The following is a 25,894-nucleotide window of genomic DNA, read 5'->3' as shown; positions in this document are numbered from 1 at the left end:
TGTACATTAAGTTAAACGATTTCATTTGCGGATAAATAGATCTAGATCAAATAGACAAAGGCATCTATACCTGGTAGATTTTAAAGTCCTGAACACTATACGGTTAATTTTGTACTTGACATTTCAGAATCAAGCATTCCTGTAACCTCTTCAATTCTATAGTATTAATAAAATTCTTAACTTTATGGATTACCTACTTCTTAATTTATTTCATAAAATGTTTCCATACTCTAACAGATATCTTTATCTAAAAACAAGTAGTTAATCAATAAGATTGTGGGGTTTTTTTATAATTCTGCTTTCTTAAATGTAATTGAAGGATATCACAATAATTCTGTTTTCTATTGACAAATTTAGAAAATAATTTGACAAATTTTAAGGTTTAATGAAAATTGATTAAAGAACTTTAAGAACAATAGAAATTGAACTCCTCATAGAATGAATTATTTATAATAAAGATATATTAATAAATTTTCTACTAGCAATCTGATTAAAACACAGGTCTATATTTTGTTTTGTTTATTATACTTTCGATGGCCACCACTACATGAAGATCTGACCGGTTCTAGTGGGAGCTCGGGTTAGGGGTCATATGATTGGCTTTTGACCCTATGACGTCAGGCATTTGATTAACCAATCAGTGTTGATGTTTCTAGTGGGATACTAATGAAATTTTAAACTATAATGAAGCGAAATAGGATCTGTGTTTAATCAGAGTGTTATATTAGGTGACCTATTTTCAGAATATCTTTTTTAAAGATTTTTTTTTTAGGCATTATATAGTATTATAACTTGATGATTTCTGAATAATGTTTTTGGAGTGAAATACAAATATTGATATTGCCTTTTAATCAAAGGTTTAGATTGATTATACTTTTTTTTGTAGCTGAATGAATCTTTTGTTCATTGTTTCAGATGTTTTATTTTGTAATGGAAAAATAGCTTTAAAATATTAATAAATTGAGACAATTTCTTTTTTTTCTTGCTAATAAGCAAATAATTGGAAAATGGATCATGTTGATTCATGTTGTCACTTGGCTTGTTTTCGAGAAGCTTATAATTATAATCCTGGATGGACATTCTGCTGCCACTTTAGGGTATTGAATTCTGACTAAAGAATTCCAGGAATTTGTAGAATCAATAATATTTAATTCTATATTGATAACAGAAGTCGTCATGTGTTGATTTTATGTGGGTGTAAAATATAATGCTAATTTGGAAATTTTGGATTTATGGTTAACCAATATATTACTGACAGTAAAACTCGAGCTTGGATAACTAGGAAAAGGTCCTGATTTGCATAACATCAAGCTAAAGATGCACCTCTTCTAGAATATATGATAATTAGTAATAAAAAGCATGTCAAATTATCAGCTACTCCTATAAAGGGTGCCTTAAAATACTAGTGGAAATTGGTGTTGTTTTTCCCATGACAACCTCTAATAATGTACTTACGAAACAGTTTTAAATAATTATTTTTGTAGGACATTAATTAGATATATAGGAAAATAATTTACAATATTTATCAGGAAGAAGAAAAAGAAAGACCTGTCACAAAGTGGTCATCTCGACCAAATAGTGCCATACCCACCTCCACTCAGAAAGTTAAACTACTACCTCGAGCACAATCGGTACAAGATATAGACACACATTGTCTTTTATTAATATGCCCACTCAGATTGCAGATAAGACAGTTGATAAATTATTACAAGGTGTCGCATAGATTTAAAATTTAGTCGTCTATGAATCATGGGATCCAACTTGGCCATAATATGGCGGTCATGACCTCCAGAGTTAAAAATTGACCCATTGGTCAAATAGCATATTTCTCTAAACCCTATTTTCAAACCTCAGCCATGTAGCTATAAATTTCTACGCCTGTGCCAAATATTTCACACATATAGAAGCCATATTAGTCATTGAGGAATTGTGCCATTAAATCCTGATAGTGTCCCCGTAATCATGACGTGTCCCTTAAATTTAACAGGATAAAGAAAGTATTTTTTTGTCTTTGGCAATCAGAGTTCACATTTTAACAAAAGACACTGTGTTTCCAAGAATGATCAGAACATTAACCTGCAGACTTTTAGTAGACTAGAGTTTTACTCATAATAATCTAACTGTAGATTTAGTAGTATAAAATAACTACTGTAACTTAAAGTGGAAGTTGCCCCATGGTTAAATGAAAGGAGCTAAATGGACACAAATGGATTGCAATGCATATAATAATGTAATATGATTATGAATGTATATAAACTGATTTACATTCAATCGCTTCTGTTTTTAATGTAATTTCTAATCAGTTATGTTTGGCGAAATATGCAAAGAGTCAAAATTGAATGGCAGTATTTGGCATCTGGATATATTTAGCCCATCTTTTCACAGTAAGATAGAAAGACTTGAGCGAGAAATGGGGTTTAACCTCCACTCGACACAAACCAGGTCATTTCGGAACTAACGTATGGTTCAATTTTATTTCAATAATTCGCTTGCACGTAGGGGTCTTTAGCTGTGGAAGGAAACTGGCGAATCTGGAGAAAACCCACGAGGTTAGACAGACGATCCTATTCCTTGTCACGTACAACCAGGGAATCAGAGTAAGATGACAATATCAATGTTGATTTAAATTAACCAATAAGTCGTGTTTGCAATGTGGATGATATTGAGTTAAAGACTTGTCTCCTTTAATACAAATTTATTATTAATATGTCGAGCAGTAGTTCTATTCTATATACCTTAATTAAGTGTGTGTCATTTGCATTTTAAAAAATGTCAAATGTCCATGGTTGTATCCACACTTATATGTAGACAAATTCATGTTTAAGTGCAGTGTAAATAAATAATGTAAAACACATTAAGATTCTTTGTAGATGAAAATCATTAGAACAAAATGAGTTTCAGCTATTCACAGTTACTGTCATTTGCTTTGTTCTTAAACCAAATGTAAAAAAAACTGAAAGTTAAAATGTGTATCATGGCTGATCAATCAAATATTTATTACCAGTCGAGAAATACCCCTAATGCCTCGTTTAGCTGCTAAAATGTAGGAAACCTGGCTACCAACCCCAAATAAAATTGATTACCAATTCAGCTACTAGTTATGCATGTATGAGTATAATCAGTAAGCTTATAGATTATCAGAAAATTAATTCAAATTCTATTTGAATTCAGCTCTAGATTACTATGAGTTCTCTCTAATAAAACATGGTTCTGTAGTTAAGCCATCAAGATTAAATCGTAGGACACATCGGTAGTTAAGTGTAAGCAATCAAATTTTATAATCTAGTATTTATTTAAGCTATAATGTCTGGTTAAGTACATATAAATTTAATACGGTTATAATGTAAGTTTTATTAACTTGTTGAGTCATTGCATAAGATAAATATCTAAGAGGCAAAAAGGTTATTAATTTTGAATATTATTATGTTCACATAACCTTAGAATCACCTTGTTATCAGAAATCCTAGCAAAGATTTACTTAGAATAAATTGATATCTTTCAGCCAGGAGCACTCAAAGAAATTTTGAAAAACTATGAAAAATGTTACAGGAGTTAAAATATGCATCACATCTCTAAAAAAAAAATTTTTGTTTATTGTTTATTTAAATCTTCTGGCCAATCCATTTTGTCATGATAAACTTTTGCCCCCCAAGATACATGAACCTGCTGTGCGTTGTATTGGGTGTGTGTGGGTTGCCTCCCTTTGAAGTTTGTATGAAGCCTGTATAAATGTTTAGTATGAAATGAAATGAAATGAAATGGGGTTTAATGTCCTACAGTTCTGCTCCGAACTGGGCTAATGAAGACGGGCATACGCCATACAGTGTGCTATGAGAGAAATTTTGCCCGGACAGCGGCACTACGGCCTACTCTTATATCGAATTCCAACTGTCAAGGGATCTTTACGTGCACGCCAATGAGTACACAGGACCTCGGTTTTTCGTCCCATCCGAACGACTAGACAGCTGTCCTTGTCAGGCCCTCCGTCCTGCATCACTAGCAAGGGAGAACCACTCTGGAAAATCCAGGCTAGCGAGCCAGCGCCTTACCCACTTAGCCACCGTGATCCCCTGTTTAGTATGTGTCTGCAGGTTTGTTTATGTATAGTGCAGTTCCCCTGCACATACTATTAGAATAGGGGATGAATATATTATATAAAGTCAACAGTTTTATAATACATAATACAGTACATAAACCAGGGATGTCGAATGCACCTAGTGGAAGCTCCTTCATAATATTTTTAATTATCTTGTTCACCTTTAAAGGCTTTCATCCAATTTATCTTATATATCATAAAATGGGATATTTAGTATTTTACAACAGCAATAAAATGTAGATTAATATATTGATATAAATAAAGTGGCTACACATATTTTTCATATAAAAGCAATTTGTGCTTTATTGTTGAACAAATCATTAAAAAAAACCCAAAAAAACACAATTTATATGGAAAACAATCACTGGTGTATAAATCAGTGACTGTTTTTCATATAAATTGTTTTGGGCTTTTTAATGTGCTTAATCGTTAAATGCCACTCAAGGATTAAATAAATCATTTTATTTTATATTGTTAAACTTACCATCTGGAAACGAAAAAAAATGGGATGAAATCGACTTTAAGAGAAAACTCCTTCAAACATTTGCCGGAGCTTCTTTTCCCTTTATTCTCCCAGCTTAAAGGGTTAATAATGCTTTTTCTTTTCCTTTGTAGAGAATTCTGTAGAGATTTATTAACACTTTGTGTTATTATATTTTAATATATATTAGTAACCTAGCATAGAGGTTCTTATGATTCTTCTGAAGTTTTAAAAGATTAGAATATTAATCTTTAATTACTTTATTTTGATTTAGTACATAAATTATTTGATTATGAAAATAGAAGATAAATTTATTGCTTTTTAAATATAAAGTTGATACATTCAGTAATAATTTTTTTTAAGAAGAATGTCACTTTAAAAACTTTGAATTTGAATTAATATAAGTCTACTGGTACTATACTCCTTTGTGAATAAAATTTAACACCCCTACTTTCTTTTTGCTTTCTTCAGGCATCAGAAAAAAGACCAAATGAAGAAGACATATTACCATTTCTGTCACCCCGGTCTCCACGGCGACCTATTTCAGGACCTGCTGCAACAAAATCTGTTGGAAGTCCTAAAGGAAAATATCGACCAATCAGTGCTCCTCAGCGTAAACGTCCTGAATCAGGATCCACGAAAACATCAACTAATTACGATGATGAAGATGAAGAAGATGTTGAATATTTAGATATCTCGCCACGAAGAAATGGTGAAAATAGAAATGATAATGGTGTAGATTTTAAACAGTTATATTCAGTAAGTATGATGAACAATTGTTGTTTTTTAAAAACTACACCAGTCTGCATCCTGACAAGTTAAACTCATAAATCAAAACAATATGTTGACAGTAATCTTTTAAATGCATTTAGTAACTGGATAGAGTAATAACACATACTTGTTGAAAACAGCTACTATATATTAATAGAAAAGTATAAGGAGGATCGAGTTTAAGATTAATATGTTGATACTGATACCATTACAAGTCCTGAGCATCGAATGATGGCCTATTATATAATTAACCACTTAAAATGTTTAAAGGAATACATGTCACATATTGGTATAAGGGAGAATGATATCTGGGTTAAGATAAAGGATCTATAATAAGATTTTATTGGTTTACAATGCCCATTTCAGACTACTATAAGGTTGTGTCTGGATCTTTAATTTGCATATCCCATGAACCTGGACGCTTGATTGATAGAGCTGTGAAATACAATTGAAAATGACTTGTTCCCTGAGTATATCTTATTCCATGAACCTATTTTCAGTTAAATGCAGCTGCCTTAAGAAAATATGCAATGACATTGGCTAAGATTGAACAAGGTCGTGGAGGTATGTCACCGTATAATATAACAACTCAAGTTCCGCTACCACCGAAATCTCCACGAAGAGAACACAATACGTCCGCTAGATCTCGTAGATATAAAGATGGTGGTTTGTCTGACAGATCACCTACTAGAAGAACAGTAAGTTAAGAGATACTCACAAATCAAGCATTTATACCATGTACGTTTCTTTCTGATTGTTGTCTCCTGGTTAGCTTTGTCGTGGCTGGAGGCTGACTGTTCAGATGGTAAGGTTTGAAAACCTGAGACACAATCAGATTGTTGTCTCTGTCGTGGCTGGAGGCTGACTGTTCGGATGGGTGAACTATAGATCATAATGTCTGTCATTGAGTCAAGTGGCTGTGGTTTTGATTATGGGTGTGTATGTGACAAGGAGTAGGATGGCCTGCTTAACCTCATTGGTTTTCTCTGGGTTCTCCAATTTCCTCGAAATGCTAAAGGGGAGATAGATAATACAAAATGGCCTAGTTGGTGTCAAGTGGATGCTGAACCTTATTTGTCCCTCTCCGTCATCTCTGTCACGACTGACAGCATCTAGCCTTACCAAGAAGGTGTAACTAGTCATTTAGTCCATGTCCAATACACAGATTGGTATTAAAGCATTTAAGAGATCCCTTGACTGTTGGAATTTGAAGAAGCTTGGGTGGCAATATTGCTGTTTGGGTATTGCACACATAACTGTAGAAAATAAGAATCGCCTAAAAATGACTAGAGAATTGTACTTGATGAGTCCTTAAACTAAATTCTTTACTGACATCAGCTGAATCATTAGTTTTCGTGTTTTGTATGTTTAGGCTAGTGGTCAGGCATATTTACATCAGATGGACTCAATCACAGTTCACCCAGGTCAGTTACAATCTATGGTTGAAGTGACGATGAGATATCATGGATGGAAGTTATCTCTTGCTCGTGATGAACTTGATCCTAGAAATCAGGTGATTATAGAACAACAACACTGTGGTGGAAATACACTGACAGTCTTTAAAGAAAAACTTCTACCTAAAAGTAAGTTTGATATTTTTCTTTAATACATTAAAGGGCTAATCCTGATTATATGTTGGAGAATAAAACTATTTAATTTTGTGTTAAAAGCCCTTAATCCACTACTAACTCAAAATACGTGATACGTTTTCAAACAACTTAAACCCGTCAATCTTCATCTGGAAATGGAGACTGGTGTCCCAAGCTGTATTATATGATGTTTGGATAAAATCAGACTTTTATTTTACAAAAAATAACGTGTAGCTGAAATTTACCTTTCGTTATCAAGGACAGCACATGGGTCATGCACTGTATAGACCTCTTAAGAAAACGGCAATAGATTATCAGGTCACCCAATGAAAAAAATTGTCCCAAAATCTTAAAAGGGTTAGGTGTCCAGACATGTGGTCTTGACGTTCATATCCAAGCTATTTTGAGACAAGCTAAATACACCGTTCGGCATTTAAACTATAAGCCCGTTTTCCATGTACTCAAGTTTCGCTGGTGGAAAAGTTGGTCTTATGCAAATGTAATAAGACTGTCTCCATGTAACCGGCAAAAATGCACAAGTACATGGAAAACAATCCTTAGTCATGTGATTAGGATACTATAAAAATGCATGTTAGTCTAAAAATTACTTTAGATCACAGATCAATTTAACGGTAGCTCAACAAGGTGTACATACTTTCAAATTCTGCTGTTTTCTAATAACAGTCACAGATGTTTTTAAAATGGAAAATCTCTTTCAAAAATAACATTAAGTTGAGGCTAAATTATGTATAGTATAAATTCTATTATATTCATCTTTATATAAGGGAGATAATCAAATTCAAGGGCAATTAACTTGTCTGAACGCTTTTCTGCTTTCTACATGAAAAGGTGGGATCGAAGGTCCTGATTTTCCATTTAACAAGCACCTATGAACTTTTTTTGTAAAAATAGTATTTATTTATTTCTTGTGTTGGGAAAATGATCATAATCATCAGTAATCATTTGATTACATTTTGTTTTTCAGGTGACTTTACATTTGTTTCACATCGTCACCGAGGTTATCCGTTTAGTTTAACAATCTATGTCGATGGTAGAATGGATTCTAGAGTCAGCACATGTTGTGAATACAGGCACGCTAAGCATGTCCGACTTGGTGGACCGAATGGCCATTTTAGTATTGTTAGTGTAACAGGAAATATGCCATGTTATAAGTAAGTATAGCTGCTAATCAAATTATCATACCGTAAAGCATATTACTGCAAGCAAAATATCATACTGTAAAAAATATTACTTCAAGCAAAATTATCATACTGTAAAACACGGTATTACTGCAAGCAAAATTATCCTACAAAGACAAAAGTGTAATTTGACAATTGACACCATTGTAATTTTAGATGTCAAGTACAAAGAGGTGGAAAAAAGAAAAAGAAGAAACAACCATCAGCTCAACCTGAAGATGGAACTGAAGAAATTATTTTGGAAGCACATCAGACACCAGAGACTGAAGTACAAATGCAGAATTCAGTGGAAGAAGGTAAAATAAAAAAACATTTTTTATGATTCTTCAAGTCAACAACATAACAATTTTTATAGCCCCAACATTTCAGAATAAAGATTAAAAACAGACTTTAATACTTTACACAGTCAAAAAGTACTTTTATTTGTAAAAACAAAAACTTTTTCGTATAGCCAAAACTTATGAAAGTGTGTTTAATTTACTTGGATGTGGTTAAAAAAAAAAAGTGTTTATAAAAAATATTTTGGACTTCAGAGGTATCTGTGAACAATCTGCCCTGTTTTGCCTCTAATTTAAATTAGACACAATAGCTACCCACCCAAAAATACATTATAAAGTTTTGAAAATAATCAGTCTATTAATCAGTGCACCATCTTTCAGTACCAAAAGTATGAGTAACTTTAAAGCTGGAGTTCAAGACCTCTATACTCTAGTAAGATAAGATGTTTATTGCATCAAAACGTCCATTATGGACAGCATGCATACATATACATTTATCCTTAGAATTCTTCTCTTTGACCCTTCACCTTTGACCTCTATCTAATTTGTTAGGAAACCAAGAACAGATTCTTGTACCCGTAGAAAATGACATAGTTGAAGTGAAACCCATAGAAGAAGGTGAAATAATCATTTTATGGCATGAAGTGGTATTTGGGCATGCTTATATCATAAAAATATCAAATATATCTAGAATCATTTATAATGCATGTTTACTCACAAAAGAATCAGAAAAAAAAGTCTATTCAATATCATTGATGCATATTTCATGTAACACAGATTTATGTAATCACATTGCTTATTTACATTACCCACACAGAGACAAAAATCAAATTTTACATCATAACTGTGAACCATTAGTAAAGCCTGCATGCTTCTATTTTTACTCATTTTCATCAAACTGAAAACAAAATAATGATAATAATATTTCATATTTATATTGGATCAGTTCTCACTACAAATGCATGCTCATGACGCAAACTCTTTTCACTTTACACTATTCACAAACTACCGGTAGTAACTTATAGTCAAAATTAAATAAATGAGTTTTCAAATTTATCACTGAAAGATTTTTGTAGTTTAAATTTTGGCACATCCAACAGTGAAGGTTCCGTGATGGTGTGTAGACATGCATAAATTCAGATAAGTTAACACCTCGGTTGGATCCATGTAAACTTCTATTACCCACAATTTGATATGTTATTCAAGAACAGATAGGCAACAGTTGTTTCTACAGCTTGCTTTGTTGTGGAAGCACATTAGAAATCAGAGAATAAACCACTAAAAGATAATTCAGATGATATATCACACAAAATCTTATTGTCATTGGTTAACAACCTAAATACTTGTTTTATGTAAACAATAAATGATCAATAATTATCCATACACACTACAAAGTAGTAGCCTATAACAGAAAAGCATATTGGTCCAAAAGTTATTAAAATCTATCAATCTTACGGCCATTTAAAGTTTACATTGTTTTCTATTGATTTAACGCTTCCATCTTTATTGTTATTGATTGCCGGAAAATATTTCTTTCCTATCTGCATGCATTTTTTGTTTTTTCGTCGTCTGAATTATAATCACAAGAACCCATTTCAGCAATAATTTTTGTTAAATTTGAAAAAGGAAATAAATTATTGGCTTTCTGGTGCATTGCTCTTTTAATTTATAGCAATTGGTATGACGAGTGGGTATCGCATGTTACTAACAAAAGCTTTGATTCAGGTAGTTTCATTAGCAGGCTTACAATAAGATACATGCAGTCATTGTATGTCATAACACCTTAATATTGTGAAGATGGCATGACACATAAATAAAGTCTGCTTTTTTTTTGCTGTGGCGAGCATTTATCTTAATAAGTCTTTTTATAATATACAACATCAGTATTTCAATATTTTGTGTGAAGTGATAAAGAAATATATTTTGATATGCCTCCATTTTATGTGGAATATATTGTCACCACCTTTATCAGCCTGTGCCTCTTGTTTTTGAGATTTCTTTTTCAAATATTCCAGAATGTAACGAGGAATCCTTTTGAATTCCAGAATCATGTATCAGTTTTATGTCCCTGGCATCGAAACCTTGTAAACGCTCCACTGTTTCGAGACTTCTGTGGCAATTAATTATTTCATTAAATTGTCATAGGAGGAACCCAATCAAAATTCAGAGTGGCAATTATTTTGCAGAAGGGGGGGGGGGGGTGGATGGCCGAATGTTTAGCACGCACGCGCTGTATCATACGGTCTGTCATTGAGTCAACTGGCCAGGTTTCTATTCCCCGGTTGTACGTGACAAGGAGTAGGTTCGCCTGACCAACCTCTTGGGTTTTCTACGGGTCCTCCGGTTTCCTCCCACAGCTAAAGACCCCTACGCGCAAGCGAATTATTGAAATAAAATTAAAACCATATGTTAGTCCCGAAATGACCTAGTTTGTGTCGAGTGGACGTTAAACCCCATTTCTCTCTCTCTCTCTCTCTCTCTCTCTCTCTCTCTCTCTCTCTCTATTTTGCAGAAACCTAATGAGAGTTTTGGAGAATGCACAATTTACATCACTACAAACTATTGTGTTCTTGCCTGTCTTCAAAATGCTGGTGGTGGGGGTATTTGTTTCTTCGCAATGATGTGTTTATTATAGATATCATAACCTTTATTATTTAAAATTGATTCGTTATTCTGGATACAGTATTCTTTTAGTTATTGACATTCCTCAAAGCGATAGGAAGCTATTTCTTTTTTCCTATTGTATTAGAATATTGATAACTGTAAGAACTGATGTTAATCAAACATTATCTGAATACTAAACAAAAGGCATTGGATTTACATGGTATTAAATTTAAAGTATAATGTTATACCGTTGGGTGTATGTTGTGATCTTTGCAGATCAACATTTCTATCCATTTCCTGAATATCAATGATGACATTTTCAATTCCCGTCATATCATTTCTTATAGTCTACAATCTGCAGACATGTTGCATAAAAAATTTTTATGGGTGTCTGTTTAATCTGATCGGATCCAAAACCGAGAGATTATTTACCATTTGATATGTTGTTCTTGATATCTTTTAATAATGTAAAGGATTAATAACAGTTTCAAACACTCAATTTTTATTTGGCCTATTTTATTTGTCTCCAGACGTATTTCAAACTTACTTGTTTATTTACTAAATTAATTTTTGAATTCTAATTTGAACACAATAAAACATGAGTCATGAATGCCAGTGATTGTTACAGCATAGTGTTATTCCACTGCCAGTGATTGTGACAGCATAGTGTAATTCCACCGCCAGTGATTGTTACAGCATAGTGTAATTCCACTACCAGTGATTGTGACAACATTCCACTGCACACCAGTTTGACTGGAACATGAGCAAATGGGACAATTTCTTGTACTGGGTTTTTTTTTTTCCAGAACCTTTTCTGTTTTGAAGAACTAGAATCTCAAAGATAGTAATAAATGGCAAAACATGCAGATTATAGAATACAATGTATCTAATGCTTGTTGAACTTTTCAAACCTCTCAATTACAAACTTTAGGACTACTACTTTAAGGGAGGCAACATCAAAAAGAACAGTCATCTGTGATCTACCAGTTGTTGTTTTTGGGGGGTTGGATGGCCGAATGGTTAGCGTGTGCGTGCTGTACCATAAGGACCGTCATTGAGTCAACTGGCGTGGTTTCAAATCCCTGGTTGTACGTGACAAGGAGTAGGGTCGCCTGTCCAACCCCTTGTGGGTTTTCTCCGGTTCCTCCGATTTCCGCCCTCTGCTAAAAAGAACCTACGTGCAAGTGAATTATAGAAATAAAATTGAACAATGTGTAGTCCCGAAATGACCTAGTTTTGTTTTCAGAGGAATACAAACAGGTTCTGTTAAAAATGTCCAATGTTTGAATTTTTCATCTTTGTATTTTCAGCATGCGAAAACTATGACGATGATTTTGAAGATTCAGACGTGGAAAAAGATAAAAAAGATGAAAGTAAGTGCAACATTTTGTTTTATAAGTTTCAATTAAATCGTAATATTTCATGCATGCAAGAGAAATTAATGAATGAAAATTGCATGATTTTAGAGAAATTAACTGAATCTAAAACAATAATTTTCACACACAAAGTTTGTCATGATGCTACACCTTATTAACCAATCAGATTCGTTGAATGTTGGAACATATGCATGTTGGAATGCTGTCATAAATAATCATTCAGAACAGGGACAAATAGGGTTGAAAAGAACCCAATTAAAATGTTCCTGTATATCTTGAGTTACCAGTCTGCCTCAACTGATCATTTAGTATAGGAACACTGTAGGGTCTGGTTAATCTGGATTAATGTTGAAACTAGACTAAAGACTAGCGACATGTATGAGACAGGGTATGCTTACTCTAGGACAACTGATATCACTACACATGTTTTTGGGAGGCTCACATATAGTTGATAATATATATAATTATTAAAAATTATTTTCCAAAATTTGATAAATGTGATGCAATGGTCTGGTTAAAACTTAGCAGTTTTCTTTGAAAATGCCAAAGGTGAAGTGATTAAATACTTTTTTATTAAGTGAACTTTAGGTAAAGGAATGAAATCCCATAAATTTACATTTGTATGGCATATATCTGGTTTTGGAAAAGAGTTATTCTATTTATTACCTTTGTAGTATCTAATATTGAAATAATTTACAGAAAAAAGACGTTCCGTAAAAAATAAATTTAAAAAGAAGAAAGTGAGAATCTCTGAAAAATTAGGTGAAAATTATTTCACTTTGTTTGATCCCTGCTGAAAATTATATTTAATAGAATTCCTGCTGATCAATTAGACCCAATCCGAACCATAAAACCTATGTTTTAACTCCCTTACTTACTTGATATATTTTTAAATTGGTCTAAAATTTGTATTCAATTGACTTTGCCTCCCACCATGATAACAGATATGCTGTGTGCTAATTAATGTGTGATTAATAAGTTAAAATTTTATAACATGTTTTACTAATTCTTAAAATTATAATTGATGAATATTGGTAGACCTTACTCTTACTAATGATGAGGTTCCCCCATTTCATAAAGTGTATTAAAGACTTTTTTTTTAAAAAAAATCTCACTAGATAAATGATTTCTCATGGTAGTACATGATTTTTGTGATAATTGTGAAATTGTATAAACATTTCGACAAATGTGCTCCCTTTATTAAATGTTTTGATATTACTGATGAGGGTCCCCCATTTCATAAAGCACATGTAACATGAGGACTTATAAAATACTTTTTGTTTTTAAATTTAACTATGCCTTGGTAGTAGTACAACCTCTCTGGATTTTCATGATAAGGTTATTGAAATGTTGAAATTATATAAAAACGTTTTTACAAATGTGCTTCCTATAATAATTGTTGTGACATTATGGACCTCACAAAATCCCATTTTTGGTTTGATTTCCAGTTCGATAAGCATGCGAATGAACAGTTCAACTCCAAAATGCATGGATTGATAAATAAAGTCACATTAATAAGTATATTACCATTACACAAAAATATATATACATCACCAATATAACATACACATACAAAAATATATTATCACCATTACACACACCAAAATATATCACCATTAAACACACAAAATCCAATGAGCATGAGTTGGTGATTAGCACAGAGATTTGTAAAAATGATAGATCTGTTAAGTTACAAAATTCCTACTAATGATTTGGGGCATGATTAATGGATCTTTGACATTTGTTACAAGCACCTGTGCTGAAAGGGGCATGTAATACACTTGGATTTCAAAATCTGTAATGCATGCCAATAAAATCATAACCACGTTATTTTTTATCGCAAGATATCACCGTTTTCACTGTTTGACTCACTGACATTTGAACTAAAAGATCTGCACTTTTCACTCTAACAGGTTAGTGGGACTTTCATTAATTTGTTGTTGATTAATTTTAATTAACTTTTAAGTGACAGTCTCCATAAGGCTATTGATATAATGTGATTTTTATACATTGCTATCCGTCTAGTTGTCCATCCACAATTATTGTTAGATCTTGATGAACTATTAATAGGTTGACACACGGTACATTTTATGGATACACAATTACTGAGTTTAATACTAAGCGACATTTCGACGAGGATACTCTCATCTTTATCAAGCAAATGATAAAGACGAGAGTTTCCTCATCGAAGCGTCACTTAGTTTTAAACTCAGTAATTGTGTATCCATAAAATTGTACATTGTGTTAATATGTTCAATTACTTAATGCCAATCAAAGAAGATATTAATAGGTTGATCGACTTTTTATATGGAAGACCCCATTTGATTTTTGATTCAATTGGAGTTATAACCCTTAACCTCACTATAAACCCTTGTTAACACTTTGGAACCACAATTATTTAAGTTTTCATAATTAGACTTAGACAGAGACTGTCACTTAGAAATAAATAGTTATCTGTAATTTAAATAGTCTAGGTCACCAAGACATGGCATACGAACATCATTGTGATTTATATTGTAATGTAAGAGCAAGTTAGTGACTGATGGATTAGAGTAGATCACGATTAACCTTGCTTTAAATTTAATAAGTTTTGTCAAAGAAATCGCCAAGATGTTTGTGTATGGTTACTGTACGACTCTAGGTCACCTGGAATATAATTTGAAAAGACAAGATCTAATCTTAGAAAACATATTCTGAGTTGTCTAATTAATGTACTAACTTTCATAAATTAGCAGTTTTAAAATTCTGATCTCTGGCCTTAGTATTGTTACTTTTTAACTCATTATTTTTTCCATTGCAGACTATTCAGTTAAAAACCCATCATCTGCTGAAAGAGGAATGGATGAAATCAAAAGGGTTGAGGTTGAGCCTGATGATTCACTTGATGCAGGACCGACTTACACCTTCCTGAAGAATAGTGAGCGTAGTGATTTAAAAGAGGAAGAAGCAGACCCAGTTAGCAACCCAAGAGAAATAACCATCACAGACGACAAAAGATGGATTATTACAGTAAAGGGTCCTGATAAGGTCATTTCTCCACAAACATCCAAACAGGAATCTGCCTCTAACGAAACACAAGAAGTCATTTTAAACAAGGACTCCAAGTCATTAATTTGTTTAAAAAGTGATGGTAAAGATGATACCTCTAGTCCAAGAAAAAGAATTCCAAGAATCAAATCAGCTAAAATAAAAAGGAGCCAGAAATCTAAAGATCACAGTTCATCTTCATCCACATCTTCGACAGATTCAATCTCTGTGAAAGAATCAACTATTGAAACAAGGGAGATAAGTGAGGATATCAAAGAGGGGGCAAATACGGAAAGTGGTCGTGAAACAGCCATGGGTAGTAGAGATGAGTACGAAAGCTCCTTTGAATCTGAAGAGTCTGAAACTGAATCAACAGTTAAATCAAGTTCTGTAAAATCATCAAACTCCTCCCAGTCTGCTTCTCAGCCAAAGCCTGAGAAAAGAGGTTCAAAGAAAACAAGCATTGAAGATGAAATCCTTTCTGCTCAAGAATTGTTAAAAGAACTAGAAAATGACGTCAACACAGCAGATGAAGTTTCTGACATTGAAACAGAAGCTGAGTCTCCAAGGCGGCAAGATCCTTCAAAACGTAAGGTTACTTTCAGTGAAGAAATTTCATTGACAAGGTATGAGGTTCCAGAAGAAACCGAAAGTATTGTGGAGATTAGTGTTGAACCTAGAAATAAAACTGTGAAGTTAGTTTCAAAGGATATTTACAGATCGCGGGAAAATCTCTCCATTTCTGATTCCGAAGATGATAGTCAACAACATGGATACCGTAAATCACAGGCATCTCATAACTCAACAGAGCAGACCCCAGCCTCTTTAACAGTGAATAGTAATAATAACAATAGTAGTGATAGGTTTTCGGAAGCAGAATCCCAAACTCAGAATTATACGATGGACACTCTCGAGGATATGACATCAAAATCAGCTGAAAATGTTGTTCATTCTGCTGTATCTACGGAAAGTAGCCATATTGAAAAAATGAATGACAATGAAGATAAGACAAGAGAAGGTAGTGAAGTTACTAAATTAGATATGAAAACCAATCCACCAACAATAAAAGTTATCTTTGAGGAGGATGACACACCGAGAATGGAAAACTCAAATTCAGATTTACGTGGTGATGATTGTGAAGCTGTGGATTCACCCAAAGTGGCTAACTCAAACCCTGCTGAATGTGTTGCTAATCAGGAAGTGGTGGATTCAAATATTGCAGACACCACAACAGAAAAGAAAATGGATACAGAAACAGAAACTGATAGTACTAAAGAAAGTTTGCCAGAATCAGTTGCCACTGAAACCAAAGACGAGGCCAAAACAGTTGATTCTCAAATTGTTGAAATCCCTAAAGAGAAAGTTAACATTGTGAGTGAAAATGAAAAGCAAAAGGAAGAAGATAAGCAAATTGATGATGAAATTGATGATTTTTTAAAAACGTGTATGGATGAAGCGAAAGATTTGGTTGGCAACCAACCTAGATTAATAGCTAAGGAGGATCACCAGCCACCCGAACATACTTACAGTGGCACTAGTGACACTGACAGTGACAGTAGCAGTAACAGTCAAGGTAGCAGTGGTGACACTGATCACATACGGAACGATTATTCAAAAAAGTTAAAACAAAAGAAAAGTAAACAAACATCTGATTTAAACGTTGTTAATGAAATAAGAGAAAACAAATCGGCTCTTAAGTCTAATTCACCTCGAAAACTTCAAAAGAATAGATCAGTTTCGTTTGATCTTGCTGTAGACAATAAACTTAGCAATGAACTATCTAATGAAGGTCAGTCTGGTAAAGGACAATCTATTGCCAGGAGAAATAAAAAATCTAATCCAAATTATATGGATTCAGATACAGGAAAATTAGTTGTAGAAATAAATTCTAAATCAGATGATACTGATAGTTATTCAAGCGATTCATTGTCTTCGAGTGATGATGAATCTTCATCAGGTAGCTCCAGTGACGACGATCCGTTATTGTCCAATCGAACACCAGATGATCAAGTCATAGACAGCCAAATGACCAATTATTCTTAAGAAAATTAAGCTATGCCAAATTCTTTTTAGAATGTTATTTAATATTTATTTATCGTAATAGATCAAGAATCACATAATTTTCATACAATGACTTCCAAGTTTGCAGGGACTGATAGTCGACTCAGAATTACCTGATGTTGTTCTCAAAATTACCAAAATGTTTATGAAGTGAAAATAGGAAGCATTGGTCCATGTGTTTGTCTTCTATGATTTTAGACAGTTTTTCTAGAATTTTCAAACAAAGATTTGATTTTGAAAGAATGTGAAAAGAATAAGGACTAATAATGAAAGATGGAACATTATATACCCTGGTTACAGCATATGATTAAAGTGAATTATTATTATGAATGATTATGAATAATGAATTACGGTAGTTTATGTGATATTAGCTTATTTATAGCCTATTAACTTTATAGCTGTACATGTTGAAAGGATTGTGTGAAAAGTCTTTAGATTATAATCCTTTGTTAAAAATTATCTTTAGAAGAGATAAATCATATATATAAATTTCAATATACTGTAATATCATGCTCACTTCTTATCATTCATAATTACATACATTCATTCATAATAGCCTCCATCCACCTGCTTGTTTTTACTCTTATAAACTTATCTCAAATAAAACTCAAATGTTGATAAAAATATGAAAAGAAAAATATTTATTTTTACACCAACCCAATCTGAACAATGTCTTGAAATTATTGTAATAAAGATGTATATGAATTTGAGATATTCTAAGAATCTTTTTAAAAAATATTTACTCGTATTACTCAAAGGGTGTTAAAATATTTAATAATTTCATTGATTGTACATTCATCTGTCTGATTATTTTAATTTTTTACATTTAGTTATAATTTATACACTATTAATTAATATTTCATTTAATTTTATATTGAGTGTACTATTTAATCTGGTCATTTTGTGAAAGAAGTGGTTAAATACATGTATCCAAATTATATAATCCTTTTTTTATATATATAATATATAAACTACAATTATTACATTTATTTACTTTTGTTTGATATATTTTATTAACTCTAATATTATTTATTGAATTATATCTGTATATATTAATAATATCAAACAAATATAAATATAAAGAAAGAAATTTATAATATTGTCTCTGTATTATATGTTGTGAAATGGACTCTTTAATTAAGTGGAACAGAGGGGTTGATTTACTCGTAATTTTATCTTCAGGTACAATTTCTTACAAAAAGACTTTTAATCAATCAGCAATGTATACAGTTAGCACAAATAACACATCGTGACATTTAAAAGAAATGTTGGGGTTTAAGGTCTTACTTTTCAGCGCCAACTGGGCTAAGTTATATTTATAGCACGACTTTCATGAGTTAACAGGTTTAACCAGAGGTCGTAGGTCGATGTGTTAAACCTGTTAACGAATGAAGCGTGCTATAAGTTATGACTTGTAACATTGACAACTGCTCAACATGCTTGTTGTTATTGCACAGAAAACCCAACCCACTTCTACTAAAACTAGTGTAAACCAGCAAAAGTGTGCAATAACATTGAACATGTCTAGTTATTGCACGGTTAAGCTCCACCCAATCTACTAGAGAGAAAACAATCTGCTTATTCAACGAAAAGAACAAAGAAAGATTTCCCGTCCAGTTACAATAAACTTTAAAGGCAGACATATGCCATGCATACTCCTCGCAGTGTTTTGTTTCATTAGACCTAATCCCACTCAACACTGCCGTAATGAAAGCAAATTTCTATTCCAAATTATGACTAGTCAATAGTCTGATTAACAACCAATACCTAAATGCGTAACAATATCATTCGGGTTTAAACAGAACTCCAAATATGTTTACATAGCATTACGTCATGACTCAAGAAATTTATTATGCCCAATTAACCAGTGCATAGAATATTGCACAAAAACTAATTGCGTGACAAACAAGGGTATCAAAATGGCTACAATGTAAACAATACTCTTTAAATACAAACAATACTTTCACTGTTTTTAATACCTTAAATCACTGTCCAAAGTTTCAGGGAATACCCCAGATTAAACAAAGGGCTGTTGTACTTAGGAGAGATTTGATTAAATGGGAAGAATAGACACACTCCCCCAAAAGCTCAAGTAGCAGAAGTCAATCCAGCAATGACCAGAGAGGGATTTCTTGGGCCATTGCTTCAGGAATATGATGCCATGCAGTGTACTATTCCTCATCAGATTTCAACTGTAAAGGTTATTTTTTGTTTAATGTGATATGCTATTGTGTACACAGCCTAACAACTAGGCAATGTCCTTCACCCCTGACATTGTGCTGAAAAATCCAGATGAACCTTCGTGGCCAACACAGGGGTTGAATCTGAGATCACCTAGTCAGTGATCCTTTCTTTTTGAACAAAAGAGGCTAAACAAACCCCCAAAGATGGTTTGCCAAAAATATTTCATTGACAATAAGTAAACAGCAAAAATTTGATTTGCACCAATCAAATACAGCTAAAGTAGATGAATGTGCTTTAGAAATTTGTTTCTGGTTGCAAACAATGAATATCAGATATGGTTATACTGTTATACTGGATGATTGAGTCTATTTTAAGCATAATTGAACAGATCTTAAGTGGGAGCGGACGTTAAATAAAGCTATTTCACAGATACACAAGCCCAAACAATAGGGGAGCCATGGTGGCTCAGTGGCTAAGATGTTACTTTGCTAACCTGGAGGTCTGTGTTCGATCCCTGCCTTGGCAGAGAAAGTTCATCAGTATTTTCCGGGGTGGTTCCTCCTGGTCACTGGTGTAAGGAACAATGTATAGTCCTTCGGATGGGATGAAAAACCTAGATTCTGTGTACACATTGGCATGCATGTTATAGATCCCTTGGCAGTTGAAACTCAATGAAAGGCCTTATGATGTTGTGCCTCATGTTAACCAACCGGCCACCCAACCCCTATTATCTTCACTAAAATCTTTTTGGGTCCCCTTTTTAATGTCATTGAATTAAATGTTGAATAATTAAATTGAGTACATATTGGTGTGGTTTAAGCTGTGGACCGTTTCATATTTTCACATTTTATACTAAAAACGCAATCTGATTAAACACAGATCCTATTTTGTTTCGTTTTTTATAGTTCAAAATTTCGTTTTACTTGTCTTAACTACGCTAGGATCTGAAAGAGTTGTTATATTATTTTGGTTGAAGTGAAGGATTAGGATTAGCCAATGGAACGATCTGTTACAGCGAATACATGGCGTGCCATGCACGGAACTGTGGCTAAACCACTAGAAACATCAACGCTGATTGATTATTCAATGTCTGGCATCATAGGGTCAGATCTTTGTATAGTGTAGGCCATCAAAAATATAAAAAAAACGAAACGAAATATAGATCTGTATTTTAAACTAACATTCAGAAATATCCAAAATTAATTATTATTTATAGCATGCAAATCAGAAACCTCGGATCCATAAGAAAAACACAATTATAATATAAAATATATCTGATATGTTAAGTTGTGAAGACGTTACCAAATCATTATTTAGAGTGAAAGTATTAATAAATCGCAGAATTTAGTGATTGTTGTATGGAATGCCATATCCATCAAAATATGTAATATTCGTTGACAAGATTTTGATAATATCAGGTGTACATACATGTACATATCATACCATAATATCTTGATAAGGCCATTTTCTGTTAGTTTCTCACAGCACACAATATCCAGTTTGTCGAAGGCTAAATTATTCGGGGAGCTAAAACTTATGAGATCAGTTCCATCCACCATCTTATCATTTTCAGCAGACAGACAAGATATCATACTAATATTTGACGGCAATTTTGACCTTGCAGACATTGACTAAGTTAACTTGGCCATATTGATTTAAAATAAGAAAATTATAGATTTGATTTAAATCGTTATAAATGATTTTTTATTGATCTATATAAGGTAAGGAGAATGTTGAAGAAGAAGAAGAGTTAGATAATCGTGAAATAAGAGGATTATCTTTAGAATCACCGAGAGATTCATTGAACGACACACCTGTAACAGTTTTAGAAAAAGATGAAGAAGTTCTCCTAAATGGAAGAAAGGTAAGAATAGTACTGTAAACAATGAAATGAAATGAAATGGGGTTTAACATCCTAGTTTTCTGTTCCAACTGGGCTAATGAAGATGGGCATACACCATACAGTATGCTATGAGGGATATTTTCCTGGACTGCCAGGGGATCTTTTATGTGTACGCCAGTGTGTACATGGGACCTTGGTTTATCTGTCCCATTCGATTGACTATCACTGCACAAATGACAAATGGGAACCACCCAGTAAAATTCTCGGCCATCCCAGGAATCGAAACCAGACCCTCCAGGTTGGCGAGCCAATGTCGTACTCACTGAACCACCGTGGCTCCCACAATGAAACTATGTCCTACAAGAAATGACAAAGTCTGTATTGAATTCATGAAGCATTTTGAAAATGTTTTGGTTATTCTTTGCAGACCAAATCATGTCCCTTTATTCCCACTATCTTATAACTTTATTAAGTCGTTGCATTTTTTTCTAAAATAATTTGAATATTTTGGCTGAGGGAAATTTTGTGTTTATTCCACAAAGACTACCATTCTCTATTACTATATCTGTATCATTTCAATTTTTTTTTTTTTTTTTTTTTTTTTTCAATTTTACTCTAAAGACTTTAGAATGCCCCTTACAGAGTCATTATAGCCCTTAAATTGTCGTCACCATTTGATGATAAAACATTTTTTAAAATTTGAACATTGTGCATGTTCAAATTGGATTGTATGCAAAATTTGTGTCAAATCTGTCAAGCGGTCACCGAGATATAAAATATTTAATGGGGTTTTGAAAACTAAATTATCTCCCCTTGATTCTCTGTTTTACCAGTTTAAATCAATGTTTTCTGTACTTCAAACTCTAAATATCATCATTTGGATTCTCCACAATATTTTGTTACAACTTACAAGTAAATTTTATTATTGAGTCTGTGGTGGAGATACTTTTCAGCTTTATTTATTCTGGAGATTGAGTTATCTCCCCTTGATTCCTTGTGTTATATACCGTTTCTAGCTGTTAACAACTCTATTTTATACCCGTGTGGCATTATTGTTAAATCTGTGGATCATATATTAAATAAGTGGTTGATAACTTAAAAATGTTCCAATATTTTGTCCCAGTATTCTTAAATCCTGAAAATAAATTATCTCCCCTTAAATCGATGGTTTAGTGAAATCAATATTGAATTACACCTTTTCTGAATAAGTAATTTACCATAATATTTGTACCATAACAAAGCCTGGGTACGCTTCTGGTAGGGGAAAACAAGAAGAGAGAAATAAGACACTGAAGAAGGCAATTCTAAAAGTACTGATACCTTACACATGCATATTATAGTCTTAGTCCGGCTTCCATGCTCACTCTTCGCTGACGACAACAGCACATCTCTCGCCCTTGCTTCTCATTCGATATCTCTCTCCACTCAATACTTTATATGGAAGTACAATAAGATTACATCATACATTCGTGTGGCTATCAGATCAAAGGTGCATTCACACTATACTGTTTGTCACAACCATAGAATCAAATGAAATCAACAGTTTCATGTACATTGTATAAGCTTCCTCAAAATGTTGTTATATCATTTGATCACTTCAGTAAATTTAATATTCCTTATGTTATACTTAAATAGATTGATGCATATTCATCTGAAGAAGAAGATCTAGATGGTCCTGTTAGTAAAGTAGTTATTGTAGAAACAGATGAGGAGGATCAGGAAGGTAAGAGATTAACTTTTTAGTTTTCTGCAAGAACACCCATTCAAACTGCTTTCACTTCAGAAAATGCATACAAATTTTAATATAACACTCATTGGGCAGGGAGGACAAATCTATTATAACACAAACTTCTATATAACTAGCATTTATTTTATTTTTTTGATGGTTAATAAAACACTGATTTCTGGTTCTAAAACACTGACGGAATTAAAATATTTTCTCAAAATTTAATACAAACTAAAAAAAATCACAGAAAGCCATAGTAGGGGGGTGAGGGTGGTGGGATGAATGTTGTAACCCTTGTACTTAGATAACAAAGTCTGTCATTGAGTCAGGTGATGTGTTCTCGAGCCCATTGTACTTTTATTACAAGGAGTAGAGTATTCAGGTATTCAGATTTCTTCCCACTACTAAAGACTCCCAATATTAACCACATTTCTCCCTATACACAATACAAAATACAACGCTCAAAACATTAGTTACTTAATTTAGTTATTGGTTTAATAAAAACATTAATAAGATCAGTTACAAATTTATCCCTACCAAACTCTAAACTTTCTCTTATGTACTTAACATACATATGATAAAGTTTACAAGATATAGATTAGTGTTGTATGTGTGGATGCATCTTGTTATTGTGTTGTTTATTTGTTACTCTTTTATAAATGTTATTCATTTGTCTTTTACTTTTTAACTGATTTTTTTCAACGCTGCATAGTTAGCATATTTGTATTTTTACTTCCAATATGTCTATATGATTTATTTTGAATTGCAAAAATCTAAATTTGTATTTTGTTTTTATACAATCTGTAACTATATAAACTTACTCAAAAATCAAATTTTTGTGTAGAAGATGTCAGTGATGAGATTAACCAATTTTCTATTCCACTATTGACACAGGAAACCAAAATTAAACTAAAATTATTAGACTTAGATATTTGGCTTAATCTTAAGGTACAAAACTTTATTTGGATAAACCATGTCCCATCACCTATCAAAATAATGCATCACATCCAATATCTAAGTAAAATAAAATATACAGAACATATTGTTAGTATATTTATTTATTTTATTAAAAGCTATCCACTGCTAGCTATGCCTGAAATAAATCTGTAGCTTATGTTGTCTGAATTCTGCACGGTAGAATATCTAGAATCTGTTTATTTGCTCCATTTTTAGCCCCTAGACAACAGATCAGGCAGACGTCACAAGAAAAAATCTGCAAAAAAACAGAAAAAGGTCAACCAAAGAAAACAGGTAATCATGCATGACAAATTATATCACAAGAGGAAAATTGGTGTTAACATTTAATCTTTCTTTTCATTATCCCTACAATTACAATGTATATGAATTACTTTCATTTCATCAAGTTACAAATTTCATAGTTTCTCTCAAATGCAATGGGACCCCTGTAGTCAAGCAATATCTCATTGGCCTTTCAAATAGAATGTGCAAGGTTCAAGTCAAGGTCTGGGCGGGGAAGAACCATCAGACTTTTAAATGCCTAATAATTGTTCTGATTCCATGAAAAACTTTCTTTCACTTGTGTACACATTGCTGTACAACTTAAGATAGAAGGACCCTTAGCAGTTGGAATATGAAGACTAGTAAGCCAAAATGCCATGGTACAGCTAATATTCTTCACTTCCAATTGTACATATAACCATAGAAATAAAATTGACCATATATTAGTCTACAATTGACTGAAATATTGTGTTGATCACGATATTAATCTCTTGTTAATCTGAAGTAACCATGACAAACATTTTACCAGGCAGTGTAGCCATAATTTTACATGCCATAATTGTTTCATTTCAATCATTCCAGTAAATATTTTCGTTAATCTGAGGGTAACAACCATGGCCACTGTTTCTGTTTAAATTGATTGTTTGTATTTTTTAATTTTAATTTGCTTTATATATTACACACAAAGCATACAAAATGTAATCAAAATAAAAATCCTTTCTTTGTAAATTGATTGTTCATAAATACCAGAAAATCTTCAATTTTTTAAATTCAATTTGTTGTAGCCACTGCAACTGTGTCAAAGTTTTCTATTTCATGCAATATTAAAATCATAATGACCTTTTGTCTAAATTTCCTATGCTTCAACCATATGGTACTGATTTGCATTTTCAATTCTCTGTTTCTGTAATAACTGGTTTTAAAATGTTTTTACGACTGTACCTTCATTGTATCTATCACTTTAAAATAACTTTTCTGACTGAGATTGATATATGTCATGAATGGAATCTATCAAAAATGTCAAAACTCCCTGATTCATTGTATGTTAGGAAAAAACTAACAGAATCCAGGACATTATCTTTCTGACTCATAACAGGTGGTCAACCATCATAATAGCCATCGCAAAGGCTAGACAAAGTATCAGAACTATCCCATTGAAACCTTTTAGAGTTCCTGTTTCTAGCTCGGTTTACTGGAAATTCAGGAAGAATATAAGGCTATTTTGCATTTTCTTTGTAGTACTGGCTAGCAAAATATTATCAACACTTAACATGAGCATTTGAGATAGACATGCAGGGATGCCTGGCTTGGGATAAACCAAGCTGGGATGCCTGATTGGGATAAATCATTTATTATCAAACACTTGATTGTAGAATAATTTTTGGGGTGAAATTTGAACATGACTGCATTTTACTACATT

At 32.8% G+C, this 25,894-nt stretch overlaps 1 protein-coding gene across 7 annotated transcripts in view; it reads left to right on the top strand.

Moving 5' to 3' along the window:
• The window catches only part of LOC126812009 (glutamate-rich protein 3), a 49,715-nt gene that overhangs the window by 7,858 nt on the left and 15,963 nt on the right, over positions 1-25,894 (top strand). For 3 of the 7 annotated variants that reach the window (XM_050538127.2, XM_050538116.2, XM_050538159.2), the window contains 11 exons: positions 1,530-1,631; positions 5,049-5,336; positions 5,849-6,046; positions 6,721-6,931; positions 7,923-8,109; positions 8,293-8,432; positions 8,967-9,032; positions 12,329-12,391; positions 21,388-21,530; positions 23,145-23,232; positions 24,409-24,486. In XM_050538127.2, coding sequence (XP_050394084.2) covers positions 1,530-1,631; positions 5,049-5,336; positions 5,849-6,046; positions 6,721-6,931; positions 7,923-8,109; positions 8,293-8,432; positions 8,967-9,032; positions 12,329-12,391; positions 21,388-21,530; positions 23,145-23,232; positions 24,409-24,486 — 1,564 coding nt within the window. The remainder of the gene's footprint in view (positions 1-1,529; positions 1,632-5,048; positions 5,337-5,848; positions 6,047-6,720; positions 6,932-7,922; positions 8,110-8,292; positions 8,433-8,966; positions 9,033-12,328; positions 12,392-21,387; positions 21,531-23,144; positions 23,233-24,408; positions 24,487-25,894) is intronic. The other 4 variants (XM_056099231.1, XM_056099228.1, XM_050538149.2 and 1 more) reach the window with 3 other exon arrangements.

This window comes from Patella vulgata, chromosome 1, assembly GCF_932274485.2.
Source record: "Patella vulgata chromosome 1, xgPatVulg1.2, whole genome shotgun sequence".
NCBI lineage: Eukaryota > Metazoa > Mollusca > Gastropoda > Patellidae > Patella > Patella vulgata.
This window is presented reverse-complemented; position numbering and strand designations above follow the sequence as displayed.